Raw genomic sequence first — 20,653 nt, forward strand, 5'->3', positions numbered from 1 at the left:
GTCCAATGAAGATCTCCCCCAATCGTGATGGTCATATGCAGATATTTGCACCAAAAATGAAAGAAGGACTAATGGTGAAGTGCATTTTGGCAGGATTTTATTGCGCAAATGTGGTAAGGTACTTACAGACTAGAAAAATTGGTAGCGCAAGAGTTATTGCAGTGATAAAATCACGTAAGACGTAATTTCCGGTGTTCAAGTCCAAACGACGTCACTTCCAGTTTCGGGGAACGCATGCTGAATGCAGCGTTTTTGCTTGATTTTATCACTGCAATAACTCTTGTGATACCATATTTTCTAGTCTGTAAGTACCTTACCACGTTTGCGCAATAAAATCCTGCCAAAATGTACCTCACTATTAGTCCTTCTTTAATTTTTGGTGCCAATATCTACCTAGGACTATCACGATTGGGGGAGATCTTCATTGGACCTGTCTATGAATAGCCATTCATGGCCTGAATGACCCCTAGGCTGAAAAGCTAGGGGTCCATTTCTTTTGGTGAGTGGAGACCCAGGAGGGGTGTGTGATGCACTTTGAAGTTTGAAGCACAACTGCACTTTATTGATTTGGATGCATTTGCACAATTATATGGATGTTTTTTTCCACTGATTTTTTTTGTGATGTTTACAATATTGTGAGCGCTGTAATCATTTATAATTTTTTCATTTTGTCAAGTGTATAGCACTTTTTGTACAGCAGCTGCAATCACTAGTTTAATAAGTCAACTGTTGGATTAGCACCCTTACCAAACATCTAAATCATTCAGATGGCAAAAAAGTTGCTCAGTGACCACATAGAAGAAAAATGCAGTCGGTGTGTACATTTTCTAACATGCCTGAACAGTCCCTAGGTAGATAATGATGAGGTGGGAAGTTATGCACTCTCCATACACATGATGATGATCAGGAGATTAGGACTGAAACAACCATTTCTAGCTGATAGCTGTCATATGCAAAGGGCACCATTGAAAACGTAATCATATGCAACAGAACATTTGATTCTATGATGCTGTTGTCTGCTTGAGTGTTCAACCATATATATTTTTCTCTACACGACCTAGAACATTATTCAGGCTCCAAACATCGATTTCTCATGCCTCGTACACACGATCAGTTTTCCAGACGGGAAAACTGTGAGGAGAGCTTTTGGTCGGGAATCCCGGCCGTGTGTATGCTTCTCGCAGTTTTACCGACGGGAAAAAAGCCCAAAAACCGTCGGACAAAAAAAGAGAACCAGTTCTCTTTTTTCCTGCCGGGAAAACAATCAGGCCCTGTACACACGACCGAGTTTCTCTGCAGAATTCAGCCAGAAACTCGATCGGAGCTGGATTCTGCCGAGAAACTCGGTCTTGTGTACACTTTTTACCGAGGAAGCCGACGAGGAACTCGTCGGGCCAAATAGAGAACATGTTCTCTATTTCCTCGTTGTTCAATGAGGAAAGTTGGCTCGCCGAGATCCTCGGCGGCTTCAACACAGAACTCGATGAGGAACTCGATGTGTTTGGTACGTCGAGTTCCTCGGACGTGTGTACGGGGCTTCAGACTTTTGCCCGGCGGTTTTTGGCAGTTTTCCTATGGGAAAAACTGCGATGGAGCATACACACGGCTGGGATTCCCGGCCATCACAGTTTTCCTGTCGGGAAAACCGGCCGTGTGTAGGGGAATAACAGATTTTAGTATACATGTGCATGGATAAATCTGTACAAATTTGGGCTTCTGAGTTTGGGCCCAGTTCAGGCAGCCAAACCTAGTGTTTGCATACCATTAATATCAATTTTAGCTTCATATTTGAAAACACTGGGACAGTATGCAATATTTGGGTCTATATTTGATGGCTTTGGGTCAGTGCAAACAGCAGTGCCAGCTATATCCAATCACAATTCATCTCCTTGGAATGGGTTGTGCATAGTGAGTCCACTAAAGAATTTTTGCTAGGTGTTCTTTCACTTTGCTCTTTTGCCTTATTAAATAAAGATGGCATTAAAGGGAAAGTATAATGGCTTTTAGCCAGCTTTAACGGCTTTTTAGAATGTTTACAAATTTATAAACTCATCTTTTATATATATTTTTTTCATTACTTGTATATAATCTTTACTTTAGGAAGAAAATAGGAATTGTGGGTGCTTCCATTATACTTTCTTTATAGAACGTGCTGGGTTTTCCATCAAGAAAGCACTGCCTGTTCACTTTTGGCTGTCTCTCTCCAACTAAAACTTCATATGGGGCCACATGAGCTACAGACAGGTTGGGGGATACATTGCTCTCATTCATTCAGATGTGTGTTTCTTGTAAATACAGCTAGGAAGCAAACAAATTATAGCTGGCTATTCACAGTATAGCAGTATAATATATTGATAAACATATAAAGAAGGGTGCCTTGAGTATACCTCCTGCTGGATTCAAGTGGCAAGTATGAAATATTTGTATACTGTATTTCATATTTATCTGACTAAAAAAGCAAAAAGTATATTTTTAAAATGTAATTTTTTAGCCTAAAAAAAAAAAAAAAATTTAAAACATCTACTAAAACACTCTACATTCCTTTAATGTGAACCTGTACTTTAAACGTTCAGAGCAAATTTAACAGATTCGCTAGATAGCAGGCCTCTTCTGTTTTTTCTACTTCCACCTGCCCCTTTACTGCCCCATTTGTCCACCAGAGCCCCTAGAAAACACCAGTATGTCTGGGCATGAGGGAGCATGCCTCTCTCTACTTACCTCCACTCTACAGCCAATCTGTAGGCCTGAATCCTGTCATGTGTGGGTGGGGGAGATAGGATTTGACCATAGTCAAATTGGGGATCTGATGGGTAAAAAGGGCATTTGAGGAGCAGATGGAAGGTAAGTACAAGCTGCAGAGGGTGCTTCTTGTGCATCAAACCTGTTATTTTGCCCTGAATAGGCAAAGTACAGGTCTGCTTTAAAATATGTCTAATTGGTTTAGCTATAGAAATAAAAATGACTTTTCTAGCATCAATTTTATGCCAAAATTGCCTTCAAAATTGGGGCTCTGTGCAACTTGTGTTTGCCCCAGTGAGCACTACAACTTGATATCTTGATATTTTGTGACATATTACAAAAATGTAGACAGTGTAGAAGTCCAATGTTTTGCCTAGTACATGTCCCGTTTTTCCTAACTTTCTGGTGCCAAAATGTATGTTTTCTTTTGCTAGTCATTGTCTTTTGTTAATGGCTAAAATCTCTGTATGCACTTTCAAAAAAATAAATAAATCTCTTTTCTAGACTTCATGAATGTTCCTTTGCTTATATATTGAAAATATTCACTTGAATCGTATGGAAGAATACAAGGGAAAACGTTACCTTTAGTTATTTACAGAGTGGGGAAGGCTTAGAACCTCTGTCAGGTTTTTACTTTCTAAGGGCCAGATTCACAAAGGGGATACGACGGCGTATCTCCTGATACGCCGTTGTATCTCTGTTTCTATCTATGCGGCTGATTCATAGAATCAGTTACGCATAGATATCCCTAAGATCCGACAGGTGTAATTGCTTTACACTGTCGGATCTTAGAATGCAGTACCGCAGCCGCCGCTGGGGGGAGTTTTCGTCGTAAACCAGCGTCGGGTATGCAAATTAGGAGTTACGGCAGATCCACGACGGATTTTCGCGTTCGCTATGTCGCCGCTAGTCTAGTTTCCCGTTGCAAAGTTAGTCGTCGTTTTAGGTGCCCTAACTTTAGTCAGCAAACGTATTGCTGTCTAAAGTATGGCCGTCGTTCCCGCGTCGAAATTTAAAAATGAACGTCGTTTGCGTAACACGTCCGGGAATACGGAAGTACGCTACGCGCGTCGCCGTTCGGAAAAATGACGTCACGGCACGCAAAGCACGACGGGATTTGCGAAACGGAGCATGCGCAGTAGGTCCGGCGCAGGAGCGTGCCTAATTTAAATGGCACACGTCCATTTGAATTGGCCCACCTTGCACCGGAGGCCGCGGGCGTAGTTTTCATCGCAAGTGCTTTGTGAATCAGGCACTTGCGATGAAAACTTGCGACGGTGTAATGTATCTACGATACGTTACGCTGCCGCGATTCTACGTGAATCTGGCCCTATGTCTCTGCAGGGAATATTTCCCCTTATTTCCTCTTCTGGTGGCACCCTTTCACCCCCTAACACAATGGATTGGAAATAAATGTAAGGGGACCAAAGGAATGCATACCAATAAAAACCTAAGGGAGGTGCTAATATTTCTCTGTTGTACCTAGAAAAAAAAAATCCCATTGATATTTGTAATCACTCAGGACTTCTTCAGATGTTTCCCTTGTTGTCCTCAGATGGCAGCCTTGTAAGGTCTTCATGTGTTTTTAGTAAGGAGCTTCTACCCTTGAAGAGATACTACCAAATATGTTCCCTCTTACTTTGGTTCTTGTATAACATTTGAAAGCATTGCACATTTTGTGTTTTCTGCTTAAATACTTTTTTTTCATAGAGCAACAAAGGAAAATTACATAGTTTCATAATTCCCAGCTTTAGAACATGACTAAGATGGCACCATAATGACTGGGCGATATGTGGCTGAACCTACTCATTGCATACACAACACATTTATGCCACAGTTCTTGTAGGCACAAAATACTCCTTACTCACAGACACACATAAACCCTGGCACAAAGGATCATTTAAAAAAAATCAAACTCTTCCATTACATATGTTTTTCTTCAGGCAGAACATGGACAGAGAACTAATACATTGTCTGAGCCTACCTTAATGAAGAACATCTTTAAAAGTTACAGAATGCATAGCAACCAGCAACTGTTATGACAATTAACGTTTTGATCAGTACTGTGTAATGTGCAGTGGAATTGAAAAATATGTCATAGTGCCCCTTTTATTACTGGTCAGTGCCTGGGAAGCAAAAACTGTCCTGGATTAAGTGGTTAGTGAGAGGAAGAATATCCTAGTGTTGGGGGTCAGTAGAAGTAAAAAAAAGCCAAATTGTTGCTGTCAGTGAGATACAGGAAAATAGCCCTAGCATTGGTGTCAGTGGAATTATATAAATAAATAAAAAACAGCTTTGGTGTCAGTGGGATTAAAGAAAGTATCCCCTAGTATTAATGTCAGTGGGAATCAATAAACATTCTAATTGCCTTTACCATCCCCCCTCCATCAAAAACTCAGCAGTAGTGTCAGTGGGGTATTTATACTCGCCCAGCACTGTCAGTGGGATTATAATATCCCCTCTCAGCATTGGTGTCAATGGTATTTATTAATTCCTCTCCCCCACTGTGCATTTTTATCAATGGGATCTTATAATTGGAGATCAGTGGAAAGTCATGGAGACAGCACAGCTAGCCCACTACACTTGGAATAGCCCTTATTCCATGATAGTCTTCATGGTGCATGTTAAACACTGATGTAAGTCTGCAGTAGTAATAACTTTATGGGACATATTTATAAAGTGGTGAATGTGATTGATGGTGAATAAATCACTAATTTAAAACACATGCACCTGAAAGATTCACCTGTAGTAAATGTTTGATGAATGTCAAATTAAGCGTTTATAAATATGCCCATAGTGTCCCTCATTCATCTGATTTGTGCATTTTTTCAGGAAATACATAAAGTGTATGCTACTCTTAAAATCAATAATGTAATTGTAGCACTACTCCCGTAGGAGCTGCTGGTTTAGATTTGGGCCTTGCACGTTACCTCACTCTTCGTTGTTTAGGGGATGAGATGAGAGTCTAAGGCAGGGGTCTCAAACTCAAATTACCTGAGGGCCACAAGACAAGTTTTCATATGCCATGGGGGGCCGCATGCAAACTTTCAAACTTCAAAAACAACAGTACTGGTGTCAGCGAACACATTATTAACCCCCAGCACTGGTGTCAGCGAGCGCATTATTACCACCTGCACTGGTGTAAGTCAGGGTTTGACAAATTTGCTTGGAATCTAGGAGCCAGCTAAAAAAGTTAGGAGCCAGAAAACGCACCCCGTCCCGACGAGCTTGCGCGCAGAAGCGAACACATACGTGAGCAGCGCCCGCATATGTAAACGGTGTTCAAACCACACATGTGAGGTATCGCCGCGATTGGTAGAGTGAGAGCAATAATTCTAGCTCCTCTGTAACTTAAAACATGCAACCTGTAGATTTTTTTAAACGTCGCCTATGAAGATTTTAAAGGGTAAAAAAGTTTGTCGGCATTCCACAAGCGGACACAATTTTGAAGCGTGACATGTTGGGTATGAATTTACTCGGCGTAACATTATCTTTCATAATATTAAAAAAAATGGGGATAACTTTACTGTTGTCTTATTTTTTAATTAAAAAAAAGTGTAATTTTTTTTCCCAAAAAAGTGCGCTTGTAAGACCGCTGCGCAAATACGGCGTAACAGAAAGTATTGCAACGATCGCTATTTTATTCTCTAGGGTGTTAGGATAAAAAATATATATAATGTTTGGGGGTTCTAATTAGAGGGAAGAATATGGCAGTGAAAATAGTGAAAAATGACATTAGAATTGCTGTTTAACTTGTAATGCTTAACTTGTAATACCAACGGCCACCACCAGATGGCGCCAGCTCACATCTGGTGGTAATAACTTGTAATACCAACGGCTCACCACCAGATGGCACCAGCTCAAAAAAAAAAAAAAATGTTTTTTTTTTTTGCTCCCCTCACTTCCACCCTGCCTGAGGGCCATTTATAACTGGTCCGCGGGCCGCAAATGGCCCGCGGGCCGGTACTTTGAGACCACTGGTCTAAGGCCCCGTACACACGACCGAACATGTCCGTTGAAACTGGTCCGCGGACCAGTTTCCGCGGACATGTCCGACCGTGTGTACGGCCTAACGGACAGGTTTCCTGGCCTAGCGGACAGGTTTCCAGCGGACAAAAGTTTCTTAGCATGCTTAGAAACTTGTCCGCTGGAAACCTGTCCGTCGGACATGTCCGATGATTAGTACGACTCATCGGACATGTCCGCTGGTTATGACATATAACCAGCGGCCCGAAATCCCGTGCATGCGTGGAATTGATTCGACGCATGCATGGAAGCATTGAACTTCCGTGTTAGAGAACGTCAGTGTCTTCTACGTCACCGCGTTCTCTGTCCGCGGGGATTTTGGTCTGATGGTGTGTACATACATCAGACCAAAAGCTCCCAGCAGACATGTCCGATGAAAACGGTCCGCGGACCGTTTTCATCGGACATGTCTCCTCGTGTGTACAAGGCCTAAGAAACTTCAATGTCCACACAAGTTGTAAACCCCTTTTCTGTCAGGTTTTATTTCACACAAACTTGTATAGGTAGAGGGATGGAGGGTCAGGGCAAGGTTCAGGCACACAATGCAGATCACTGGGAAACTTCCAAGTTTCAAAAGTCACACTCACCACTTTCCTTTAGAGTGAGTATTGCTCCCCCGGATAGGCCTCTCTCACTGGCCTAGCAGCCAGGATAATGCACGGACAAAAAGAATACAGTCTCTGCCACAGACCTTTTTTTGAAAGTCCGCCTTTAAGCTGACCTGGCAACACTGTACATCATAGAATACGGTGCATCCTCCAATAAAGTTACCAGGCCTCTCCCGAGATACCAGCTTTCCGCTTGGTCCTCTCAGGCTTCCTCCCGCAGGACAGACAGCACAGGATCACCTTCAAAGTGCAGGCCCCAGTCAAGACAACTGGGCCTACCTGGTGGAAATGCAGCCTTGGGCCAACGTGGTCCCGGGGCTGAAATTGGACCATCACCTCGAGCCAGGAGGGCCACGAGGCAAAGAGCCCCGAGAAAATGGCGTCTGCCCCTTAAGTATCCTTCCCCAGCATGCCCAGCGGGGAGACCACTCCCACTGGGCTGTTCCCGGAGAAAAACACCCAATACACTCTGGCTTGCCTGTGTTCCAACATTGGCCTGTGGTGGTAACGCCACCTACAGGCAAACAATAGGAAAACCCTCCAAGCACAGCCATAGCCAGAACAGAGGCTGATTTAGCCTTAATCATCAGAGTTTAAACTAACTACCAGCTCAGACACCCACTAAATTTAAACATAGTGCCTGGTCATCAGGAGCAGGGAGCTACATAATAATTCCTTTTTTTGTCAGTAATGATTTATTGAACATTTTTCTTACAAAAGTAAGTCAGTGAAATTACAGATTGTGTTACAACAGTTGTTATAAAGCATGTTACATTGATGTAATAGTAGTGCAGTGAACACATTGGTAAGGGGATATAATCAATCAATTTCACCTACGCAAATATAAGAATGGGTTGAAAGTGGTGGGCAGGTGACTGTATGTTCATATACTATGGTCAAGAGAATCCGAATCACAAGCGTCCAATCTAGGTGAAATAAAAGAAAGTGGAGGTAGAGAAAAAGAGTAAAGGGATTTTGGGTCCTAAGCATCAACGGGGGGGAGGGGGGGTTAAGGGGGGTTGGGGAGTGGATCGTTATAGTCAGATATGGATGTGACATTCTATAATAGACTTTTGAACCATTTATAATGTAGATCCAAATGCTCCAGGTGAATATGTATGGATTATATGGAGATCAGCTGTCAGTTCTTCCATGCATTGTAAGAAAGTGAGTAAGCAAGTTTGGAAGCCCAGTCTTTAAAAGCAGGAATCTTATTGGTCTACCTATACAATATAATCACAAATATTCATTCTTGTGTGTTATTTACAGGCACATACCTGGTGAGCCTGCCAGTTCCCTTTGCCTCATGTAGCAGTCTGACCACACCAAACATAGAAGCAGTTCTGTGCTGGCATGGTCAATTTGTGTTCCTTAGTTCTCTGATGGGAACTATAGGACACCGTGCTGATGCACAGCATGCCTGTAGTCCCGTAGTCATCTTTGCCGACGTGCCCCCTTCAAAGCCCCAGCTCTGCCTGCCATACCCTACATTGGCAAATAATGCATTTCACCGTTGGCACTAACATAAAGCAATGAAGACACACTCCCTGACGATCAATTAAGACATGCCCACTGCCAGTCCTGCTACAGCCATTTCCATGAAGCAAAATTACTTTTTGTCATGACATTGACTCCACTCTAGCCAACCCTGGAAGGTAGACGAATAGCTGTCATATGACTGCTTTATCAAAGTCAAACATAAGCTTTTTAATGATAACATTTTATTAGAAAAAGTTAATATATTAAACTAACATTTTTTATAGTACACTAAAAAATTGGGGATCTTTAGTATTTAAGAACATCTTTAATAATTGGAACTAAATCCTCCTATCCTTTACAGCCAAGGAAGCTGCCATCTTAGCCTCTGTTTGATCTGTAGTTGCCATGGTGCTACACATGTGATCAGTTATGATACCAGCCATTTTATCGCTTGACAGTTTGGGTGAGAACACAAGCAACTGTGATAGTTATCATTCATACAATGCCTATAATATACAGTAACTGTTTTGTGAAACTGTTAAATTGAAGGGTTTAGTTTGGCTTTGAGATCTGACTGTGAACACAGTCTTTATACAGTCTTGGCTGCTAATGCAGATGCAGTACATTTATTTATATATGGGTCCAGAAAAACCTATACGCATGGTACGAATGACAAAGCGGCAGATTCTTAATAGTCAGCACATAAAAGACTAGGCTCTGTGGGCCAGATTCACAGAAGAGATACGACGGCGTATCTCCTGATACGCCGTCGTATATCTGAGATACGCTTGTCGTATCTATGCGGCTGATTCATAGAATCAGTTCCGCATAGATAGCCCTAAGATCCGACAGGTGTAATTGACTTACACTGTCGGATCTTAGGATGCAATTCTAGGCCGGCCGCTAGGTGGCGATTCCATTGCGGTCGGCGTAGAATATGCAAATGACTAGTTACGGCGATTCACGAACGTACGCTTTACCCGTCGCTCTAACTTTACGTCGTTTCCGTCGAGATACGCTGCGTAAAACTAAGACTGCCCTCTAGGTGGACTAGCCAATGTTAAGTATGGCCCTCTTTCCCGCGTCGAAATTTGAAAAATCACGTCGTTTGCGTAAGTCGTCCGTGAATGGCGCTGGACGCCATTTACGTTAACTTCGAAACCAATGACGTCCTTGCGACGTCATTTAGCGCAATGCACGTCGGGTAATTTGACGGACGGACAGGTAAGTGCTTTGTGAATCAGGCACTTACGCTGTAAACTTGCGGCGGTGTAAAGTAAATGGGATACGTTACGCCGCCGATGCGCAACGTAAATGTACCTGAATCTGGCCCTGTGATTGTAGCCTCTTTAATGTTTGCAGGTTGTTTAGCTCCATGCAGCGCTCACGGTGAGTAGAGTCCATTCTAGTTTTGCCGTTTAAGAGCTTGTTGGCCCACTTTTATTAAAGAGAAAGAAAATGTCCAGCAAAACAAAAAGTTTTGCTGGACACCGCTGCTCAGGCTTTATGCCTTGGTCCTCTTAACCATATACCGGCATCCCTTTACTCACAAACAAACACTGTACCTCGGTTAGCACTCTTTTTGCAGCTTCCTGATGTTCTGCTGAAATGAGCACCATATAGACCTGGACACTTCACATGGACTCCTCGAGAGAGTGGAGCCCAGAACCCTGATCCTGACTCTACAAGAAGACCCGCACAAACCTGCACAATCAATCTCTTGGCTTTTCCTGAAACCTGGTCTCAGGATTGGAGATTTTCTCTCACCTGGATCACTATGAAATCCCTGGGCTCCAGATCCCCAACAGAGTTTTACCAAGTACAGAGGAAACGGAAAAAAAAACATTTCCTCTAGGTTAGACAAGCACCCTCAACCTGCCTAGTTGAGAATCCTGGGCGACATATATCATGACAGATAACTGCACTGTCACACCTCTAAACCCCCAAATACTCTCACATATTTTGCGGCTTTAATGGTATGATGGACTATAAATGTTTGACACTTATGCTGCGTACACACCATCGGAATTTCCATTGAAAAAAGTCAGACGGAATTTTTTAATTCGAAAATCCTGACGGACTTAGGAAGAGAACATGTTGGCCCGGATTCACGTAGAAGAGCGCATCTTTGTGCCGGCGTAACTTATCCTATTTACGTTACACCTCCGCATAAGCCCGCCTAATTCAAATGTGGAAGATGTAGGCGTGTGTTATGTAAATTTATTGTGACCCCACGTAAATGACGCTTTTTACGAACGGCGCATGCGCCGTCCGTGAAAGTATCCCAGTGCGCATGCTCCAAATTTACCCGCAAGAAGCCAAAGCTTTTGACGTGAACGTAAATGACGCCCAGCCCTATTCGCGAACGACTTACGCATACGACATAATCGACGGAAAATTTGACGCTGGCCCATACTTAAAGCGGGGGTTCACCCTATAAACGCAAAAAAAAAAAAAAAAATTTCTTATACCATAAAATCAGGCATTGTAGCGCGAGCTACAGTATGCCTGTCCCGATTTTTTTTATCCCCGTACTCACCTTGTACTCGTACATCGAAGATACCGACTCCCCTCGGGGAATGGGCGTGCCTATGGAGACGGAGGATGATTGACGGCCGGCTCTGGCGCGTCACGCTTCTCCGGAAATAGCCGAAATAGGCTTGGCTCTTCACGGCGCCTGCGCATAGCCTGTGCGCAGGCGCCGTGAAGAGCCGAGACCTACTCCGGCTGTCTTCGGGGAGAGTGACGTGCCAGGGCCGGCCGTCAATCATCCTCCCTCTCCATAGGCACGCCCATTCCCCGCGGGAGCCGAAATCTTTAATGTACAAGTACACAGTGAGTACGGGGGTAAAAAAATCGGGACAGGCATACTGTAGCTCGCGCTACAATGCCTGTCTCGATGGAAAAATGATGTAAGTGAGGGTGAACTACCGCTTTAACATTGGTACGCCTCATCTACACCTCATATAGCAGGGGTAACTTTACGTCGGAAAAAGCATAACGTAAACGGCGTATCTGTAATGCGACGGCCGGGCGTACGCTCGTGAATTCGCGTATCTAGCTGATTTACATATTTCTAGGCGTAAATCAGCGTACACGCCCCTAGCGGCCATCATAAATATGCAGTTAAGATACGACGGCGTAGGAGACTTACGCTGGTCGTATCTTATACTAATTCTGGCGTATCTGATTCTTTGAATCAGGCGCCAAGATGCGACGCCTCAGACTCAGAGATACGAAGGCGTATCTGGAGATACGCCGTTGTATCTCCTACGTGAATCCGGGCTGTTCTCTTTTTATTCCGATGGGAAATTCTGTTCGTCTGTATGGAACTCCGGCGGAGAAAAAAACACGATTGCTCAGAATCAAGTCGACGCATGCTCGGAAGCATTGAACTTAATTTTTCTTGGCTCATCGTAGTGTTGTACGTCACCGCGTCCTTAAAAGTTCGAAATTTGGTGTGACAGTGTGTATGCAAGACAGCTTGAATGGAATTCCGTCAGAAAAATCCGTCAGAGTTAATCCCGATCGTGTGTACAAGACATAACACAAGTTTTCTTAAGTATGTGGACAGATTTTGTACTGAATAAACACCATCACATGGCTACAGATGAGAAAGCATGTTGTATTTGTTATTTTAAAAACTGGTAGCTGAGCTTATTCTCTTAAGAATCTTTCCAGAACTTTCATCCATCATAATACAATGGCAAAGGTCACAAGGGAGGAACGAGGTATTCGTATTTGGATGACTGATCACCAATAGTGAGTTATACAAAACACCTGCTGAATACAGGGAGGCGAGGTGTCAGAGAATTAGTAAACTTAAATTTATGTGTAATATTTTCATATAGCACAAAAAAAACTAAGTGCACCACCCCATCCCTTTCAGGTGGAGTTAGATGCAGGCAGATAAAGCTGGTTAGTGCTATACCAAAGATGAAGGTTCTGCTTTTTCCTGCCATGGCCATTCTTTTTAACTCACTTTAGCGTAAGGGAGGTGATCAGTGTACTTTAATCTCAGAAAAAAGTATTGCCTTCCCTACCACCTGGCCTGGACTGTCATGTCAAATGTTCAGTCATATTTGACTCTTGGCGATTCTGTGGGCCAGCCCTCAGGACACCATGTCTGATACACTTGAAAGCCTTTTCTATCTACTGTAAATTGTTTATGCGGTAGGTCAGCTGGGATTTACTCAACCTTTCATAGTTGCTCGGCATAGGACCTATAGTTACTAAATTATTTCTAAATTAAATTAAATGATATGCGTACTTCAATTTCAGAAATAACTATTGCCTACTTGGCCTGGACTGTCCCATCAAAAGAGACTGTTCAATGAAATGTGACTGTTCAGTCATTTTTGACTCTTGGTGGTTCTATGAGCCAGCTCTCTGGGCACCATACCTGATGCGCTTGAAAGCCTTTTCAATAAAATTTTCTTGGCAATTTTTTTTTTGAGGTAGGTCTCCATGTCTTTTCCTCAACCCTCCCAAATTGCCTGGCTTGGGACCTATAGTTTCTAAATCAATTTAAAGTAAATGTGTGCTTTAATTTCAGAAATAAGTATTAGCTGTTCCTGGACTGGACATTCCTGTCAAAAGTCAAATATGACTGACAAAAAAATAAAAAAAAATATGTTGTGCTATCAGGAAAACAAAATCCAATATATATATATATATATATATATATATATATATATATATATATATAGGATTTTGTTGTTGAGTATAACAAACAAATCAAGAAATAATAAAGACCAACAAATGAGATTTCAAAGTTCATCACAGGTGTGCAAATGCCAAAATCTGCATGCAGCTGCTGTGCACCAACCACCAGGTGATGATAATGCTGCTTACCAAATCCTCAGACCCCACAACTCAAGAGGTCTAAATAGGCATTTAAAGGATGACAAATCCTGCATGGATGGATAGTGGCAGCTCTCTTCCTCTCATACCTCAGCAAGCCTCACTCTCTTATGAATAGCATGTCCCAAAATTGGTCACTGGATCGCTTCTCACATACGGGTTTCAGCAGAAAAAACACATACCAAGCAAGGAAATCCCATAGTGAAGTACAGTTTAAAAATAAACCAAGTGGGTACTCACAAAACAGATATTATGACAAGCATATCACACAGCACCGCCGACTCTCTAAGCGGGCATGATAATGTTACCACTAAACTTTGCCCGAAGCACGTTTCGTTCGATGAGACGTCTTCCAAGGTGCGACAGAATGTCAAGGTGCAAAGTCAAAAATTACTGTTCAGTCGTATCTGACTCTTGGTGGTTCTATGAGCAAGCTCTCTGGGCACCAGGTCTGATTTTTTAAAAACGAAAACTTTCTTGGCAAATTTTTTAAGAGGTAGATCACCAGGTCTTTCCTCTACCCTCCTCAGTTGCTTAGCTTGGGACCTGTATCTACTAAATTATTTAAAGGATATGTCCATGTTAGCCTCTTCCAGACCGCCTACCGTACATTCACTGTGGCAAGGAGGCCCGGCTGCATGAAAAGACGTACCTGTACGTCGCTTCGTGCAGTAGCCTCTGGGGGCGCGAGGGGGAGATAGCACACACATACTAGACCAATTAACCTACCAGAATGTCTTTGGGGTGTGTGAGGAACCAAGAGGAAACCCGCATAAGCACAGGGAGGACATAAAAACTCCATGCAGTAACTGTCCTGGTTGGTATTCAAACCAGGGACACCAGTGCTGCCTAGCATTAGTACTACCCACTACGTGCTTCCCTGAAGAGACATTTTTGAAAGGCAGAACATGATATTATCATGGGATGAAACCCGATGAAACCCGAAACTGCTAAATACACAGTTCAAGTAAATATCTGAAAATTGTGTTACATGCAGGGCTTTTTTTCAGCAGGAACGTGGGGGAACGCAGTTCCGGCACCTCCAGCACTAAATGTATGTACTGGCAAGGGGTGCTAGGGTGTGCTGGAGGGTCTATTGATGCTGGCTGCTGGGATATCTATTGTTGATAGTAAGATCTTTTGTTGCTGGAGTGGATCTACTGTTGCTTGGGAGTATATTGGTGTGGGGGTTCTATTGTTTTTGGGGGATCTAGTGTTGCTGGCTGCAGGGGATACATTTTATTGCCTTTCTTGTTATCATTAACAAATTCCATTAACATACCTTAACACCACAAAATGATACTTGGTTCCATGGGCATCCGCAGAACTTTTTTCAGGGGGGGCATCATTTTAAGGTCACCCATGCAATATAAAAAGGATGTACATTCTCTAGGCTATATTTATATGGGCATGGTATGCCTGGCCTGAGTAATTTCGAATACAAAGTGACGCTGAATGATCTCTTATATAACAACCCGGCTGACTCAAAAAAAAGGAAATTTCCCCCCTTGCCCCTACCTGCAGATGCCCATGCCAGTGTTGCCAACCGTCCGTATTTTTACCGACAGTCCGTAAAAATTTACACTTTTTCCCCCCGTTCGTAAATGTCTGTGGTTGCGGGAATGTGCCAGTAAAAAAAAACGAGATTGGTTCGGCTTGGAACTGCACATGGAGATTGGAGGCAGGGGGTGATTGGAGGCAGGGGGCGATGGTGGATGCAGTGGCACCGCAGAGGGGGGTGGAGGCAGGGGGAGATTGGAGGCAGGGAGTGTTAGTGGTGGGGGTGATTGGAGGCAGGGGGTGATTGGAGGCACCACAGAGGGGGATGGTGGCACCGCAGAGGGTGGGGGATGGAGACAGGGGTTGTTGGTGGCACCGCAAAGGGGGATGGAGGCAGGGGGTGATTGGAAGCAGGGGGCCTGGGGGGAGATTGGAGGCAGGGGGTGTTAGTGGCAGGGGGTGATTGTAGGCAGGGGGTGATTGGAGGCACAGCAGAGTGGGATGGTGGCATCGCAGAGGGTGGGGATGGAGACATGGGTTGTTGGTGGCCCTGTAAAGGGGGATGGAGGCAGGGGACGATGGAGGCAGGGGGTGATTGGAGGCAGGGGGCCTGGGGGAGATTGGAGGCAGGGGGAGATTGTGGCACCGCAGAGGGGGGTGAAGGCAGGGAGGGGGTGTTGGTGGCAGAGGGGGGTGGAGGCAGGGGGTGATGTGACTAAATAATTTGCCCTTATTATATTGAAAATAACAAAAATATTTTTTTTTTACCTTAATATCTACCTTAAATCACATTGCTATTTGCCTAGCGTACTTGTTTGTAGCCTAAATACTGAAATTTGCACCTAAAAATGTAATTTAGTAACTTTTGTGAAATGCCAGTAAAAACGTGGCTGCACCAGTAAATTTTGTGTGTCATGTCAGTAAATTTCAATCTGGTAGGTTGGCAATACTGTCCCATGCTTTGGTTCTGTATTCTCTAAAAGGGGGAGTAGGTAGGGGGTGAAACCAAGGGACAGTGCTCAGAGGTGGGTAGGGGGCGGAGACAAAGAGGTGATTTAAAAGGGGGGGAGTACCTGCATCTTTTAAATGCCAAAGGTGTCATGATTGTTTATAAAGTCTTGTAAAACCAGGTCCCCCCTAGCACATCTGGTACCTTGCTACTTACTACACAGCACATTGTAACCTTGTTGAGGACTCGTCCCAGTCCATGATTAGAAAATAAAGGAGCAGCAGGATACCAATAAGGTCATCCCTCTTCTCTCCTCACCCAGTAAGCACGGACACTGAATGGCTCAGACTGTTAATTAGCCTTCTATCTCCCATTCTGAGAGCTGCGGTGCAGAGGATTGCAGGAGGCTAATATGAAGACAGATTCAGGTACTTATGTTAGTTATATGTAAAAATATATAACTGGATAAAATGGTGTTGATTATATTTGACTGGACTATGACTTTAATAATGTTTCAGGTTAGTATAGAGAATAACAAACTAATTATTTAAGGAAGAGAATATACAATGGCAAAAAGTGTCATAACTAATATATGTGAAGAATACTGAAAACTACTGAAAATGTGTATTTTATTTGGTAAAGTGCTGTGCAAACTGTTGGCACTATATAAAACCTGTCTAATAATAATAATAATAATATTTCCCCACAGCTGATCAGTGATGGAAGCGTGGTGTATGCAGAAGCCCTGTGGGATCATGTCACTATGGATGACCAGGAGCTCGGCTTCAAAGTTGGAAGCGTCATTGAAGTGATGGATGCCACAAACAAGGAGTGGTGGTGGGGGAGGATCCTGGACAGTGAAGGATGGTTCCCTGCAAGCTTTGTCAGAGTGAGTATTGGATCTGATCAATGCCATGATATTGGATGGTCACTGTGTGAAATGTATTAGTGTATTGATAATAGAAAAGATCAATCATGCCTGTAGAAGGGCCTTCTATAATGAAACATCTATATGTCATACATGATACATCATATTAGGAGTCAGGGCCCAGCTTAACAAACAAAAAAGGAAAACATATCAATATATATATATATATATATATATATATATATATATATATATATGTGTATGTATGTATATACAGTATATATATATATATATATATATATATATATATATATATATATATATATATATATAATGTATATATAATTACTGAATTAACAACAATATTTCATATTGGTACCATCTAAATTTAATTACTTATTGCTATCGAACATGAAAATATCTCATGCCTGTAGAAGAGCCATCTCCTCCCCTCTATAATGAGACAACCATGTGCTATACATACAGTATGCATCTTCAAATTAGGAGTTGATGTTCTCTTTTAAAAAAAAAAAAAAAAATATATATATATATATATATATATATATATATATATATTTATTTTTTATTTTTTTCAGTATATATTCTGAATATATTTTTAAATTACTGTAACAACAATATTAGATGTTACTACTGGCCAAATTTAATTACTCACACACGTATGCTATCGTACATGAAAATATGAATCATGCCTGTAGACCTATTCCTCACCTCTATAATGAAATTTGTCATACATGATATATCTTTCTATTAGGGATCAAGGTCCAATTGTATATATTGGGCTAGATTCATAAAGCCCGCCGTAAGTTTGTGCGGGTGTAGCGTATCTGAGATACGCTACGCCACCGTAACTTAGTGAGGCTGGGGCTGGATTCACAAAGAACCTGCGCCCTAAGTTACGGCGGCGTAGCGTAAATCTCTTGGCGTAAGCGCGCCAAATTCAAATTGAGAAGAGGTGGGCGTGTTTTATGTAAATAAAACATGACCCCACGTAAATGACGTCTCTAACGAACGGCGCATGCGCCGTCCGTGAACGTATCCCAGTGCGCATGCTCCTAATCACGTCGCAAATAGTCAATGCTTTCGACGTGAACATAATTTACGCAAAGCCCTATTCGCGAACGACTTACGCAAACGACGTAACATTTTCAAAATTCGACGCAGGAACGACGTCCATACTTAACATTGGCTATGCCTCATATAGCAGGAGTAACGTTATGCCGGAAAAGGCCTTACGCAAACGACGTAAAAAAATCCGCCGGGCGCACGTACGTTTCTGAATCGGCGTATCCAACTCATTTGCATATTCTATGCTGAAATCGACGGATGCGCCACCCAGCGGCCAGCGTAAATATGCAACTAATCTTGCTTTCTGAATACAGAAAGAAGATACGCCGGCGCAGCTTTGAATTTACGCGGCGTATCTATAGATACTCCCTCGTAAATTCTTGCTGAATCTAGCCCATTCTCTTCTGTGAGTTTTTTTTTTCTGTTATTTTGCAACATTGTAACGATTCAGAATTTGTTACATAATATTACTGTAAAATTGTACACTATAAGTTATTATAAGATTGGCAGGTGTCATTTACCATATTATTTACATACAGGTATTTATAAGTACAGTATAAGAAAAGTGACTTCTGTATTTCAGTGAACAGATTGTTCTACTGCGCAATACATCCTATAACATACAGTGCCATCTAGTGGCCACAGATTGCATAGCTTAGTTTTATTTCAGTTCTGCATACCCAGCATTAAGAGAATGACCCAGTGCTGTCTCTGAGTTATAAAATAATGCCCATTTGGTACACAGCTCCGCGTGAACCAGGATGATCCAGTCGATGAATATTCCAGCAAGCCCGGTGACAAACAACAGGATTCCAGGAATGTCTTGAGGCGTCACGGTTTTGGCCCAACAAACAAGGACCAAATGAGAACCAATGTGATAAACGAGATCTTGAACACCGAGAAGGACTACATCAAGCACCTAAAGGACATCTGTGAGGTAAATTATTACCCCTAATTCACTGTTTAAATGAAACCTATACTGAGATAATACACAGGAGGCCATTGCTGTTCATTCTGTTTTTATGGCATGCTGGAAGATGTATCAGTTGTTAAAGAGCCCTAATGCCACTGGCAAAACATGGCATCAATGCTAGAATGATAATGCCAAATATTGCAACAGTGATTACTTATTAATAATTAGTACTATAGTAACATTACGTTGGAAAGCCACGTTGATCATTGTTCTTAAACGATAAATAAAGTATTACTAAAATCCTGCCAATGTCAACCTTCCCCTTCACTCAGCCCCACACAGGTCTTATCATACCAATATACTAAAAGATAGGGCCTTGTTCTCTATTCAGATGCACAAAGCAAAATTTAGCTGCAGCAGTCATGAGCAGGCCATGTGGTGAAAATCTGTAACATTGTTAAATAAAAAATGAAGGAGACTGTATATAGGTGTATATAGGAAGATGTCCCTGAAGTGTTGCTGAAGTCAAGTGAGCATCCCATAACCTCCCATCCCTTTCCAAGTTATTAACACTTTAATAAAAAAAAAAAAAAGTGACGGACTGTTTTCTGACTCTGGGTGTTTGTGAAAATTCAGTGTGCCTGGCTGTGCAGGAGCAGGGGGTCCAAGTTCATCAGCAGTCCCTACGGGGGTGTCCTACACACTTAAAGCATTTACCTGTTCCAACTTACCCAAAAAAATAAATATAAGAACAAACCTCTCCTCCAGCACATTCACTTGCTTGCTTCACATTAACTTGCTTGCTCTGATTTATCTGACAGGCTTCCAGTCATATAAACAATTGCCCATTACAGGCAGGAACTAATAGCCCCTTAATATGAAGCACATTAGTTGTGAAACAGTTTAAAACTTCTCCCCTGTGGCCACTGATCCCAGCATCACCGCTTCAGGCACTGTCAACCAGCCTGGCTGAAGCTGCCCCTTTCACTAGCCCTCCAGGTTAACTCTTCACACCAGTCAACCTGACTGACTCTTCACCAGCCCACCCAACTGACTCTCAGGAGATCTCCAGGGAAAGGCTAAAGACTGAAACACACTGCTGTCTGTAAGGGAGACCGGCTACATGTGGCAGTCTCCCCCCTTTGTTAGTTCCCACAGTGTTGACTACTCATTCTGTCGTCTCTCTTGCCTCCAGGAAAGACTCATCCTGTGTGTTTTAGAGCAAGATCCTTCCAGCACCTGAGCCCTGGCCCAAGGCAGGACCCCCCCCCCCCCCCCCGACTAGGACGCACCCCTTAGGGGCCACGAAAGCCTCCTCAACACTGTATTTCTATCTTCCACCCAACTACCCCTGCTGGCATGGCCCATGTCTATTTATGGAGTGGTCTCAGCCCCCTGCCAGCCTACCTCTGAGGATTGGCTGAGGATCCATAAATATTCAAGGCAGCTCCTCCTACCCTCCACCCTCTAATTCTAGAAGTTTCTCCGACCTTCTAGACCAGGAGGAGGCACCAGAGAGCTGCCAGGATGAGTCACCTAGCCCTGAAACTTAGTAAACCCTGACCCAGATTCCATAGCTCAGGCTTAGCCCTGAGCTAAACTATAATTTTCCTACTCTCACT

General features: G+C 42.9%; 1 protein-coding gene across 4 annotated transcripts in view; it reads left to right on the top strand.

Annotated features, from left to right (window-relative positions):
• Positions 1-20,653, top strand: part of ARHGEF4 (Rho guanine nucleotide exchange factor 4) — a 259,115-nt gene that overhangs the window by 214,578 nt on the left and 23,884 nt on the right. For all 4 annotated transcript variants that reach the window (XM_040348980.1, XM_040348982.1, XM_040348981.1 and 1 more), the window contains 2 exons: positions 16,874-17,053; positions 18,864-19,055. In XM_040348980.1, the coding sequence (XP_040204914.1) occupies positions 16,874-17,053; positions 18,864-19,055 (372 nt within the window). The remainder of the gene's footprint in view (positions 1-16,873; positions 17,054-18,863; positions 19,056-20,653) is intronic.

The sequence above is a fragment of the Rana temporaria genome, chromosome 4, assembly GCF_905171775.1.
Source record: "Rana temporaria chromosome 4, aRanTem1.1, whole genome shotgun sequence".
Classification (NCBI taxonomy): domain Eukaryota; kingdom Metazoa; phylum Chordata; class Amphibia; order Anura; family Ranidae; genus Rana; species Rana temporaria.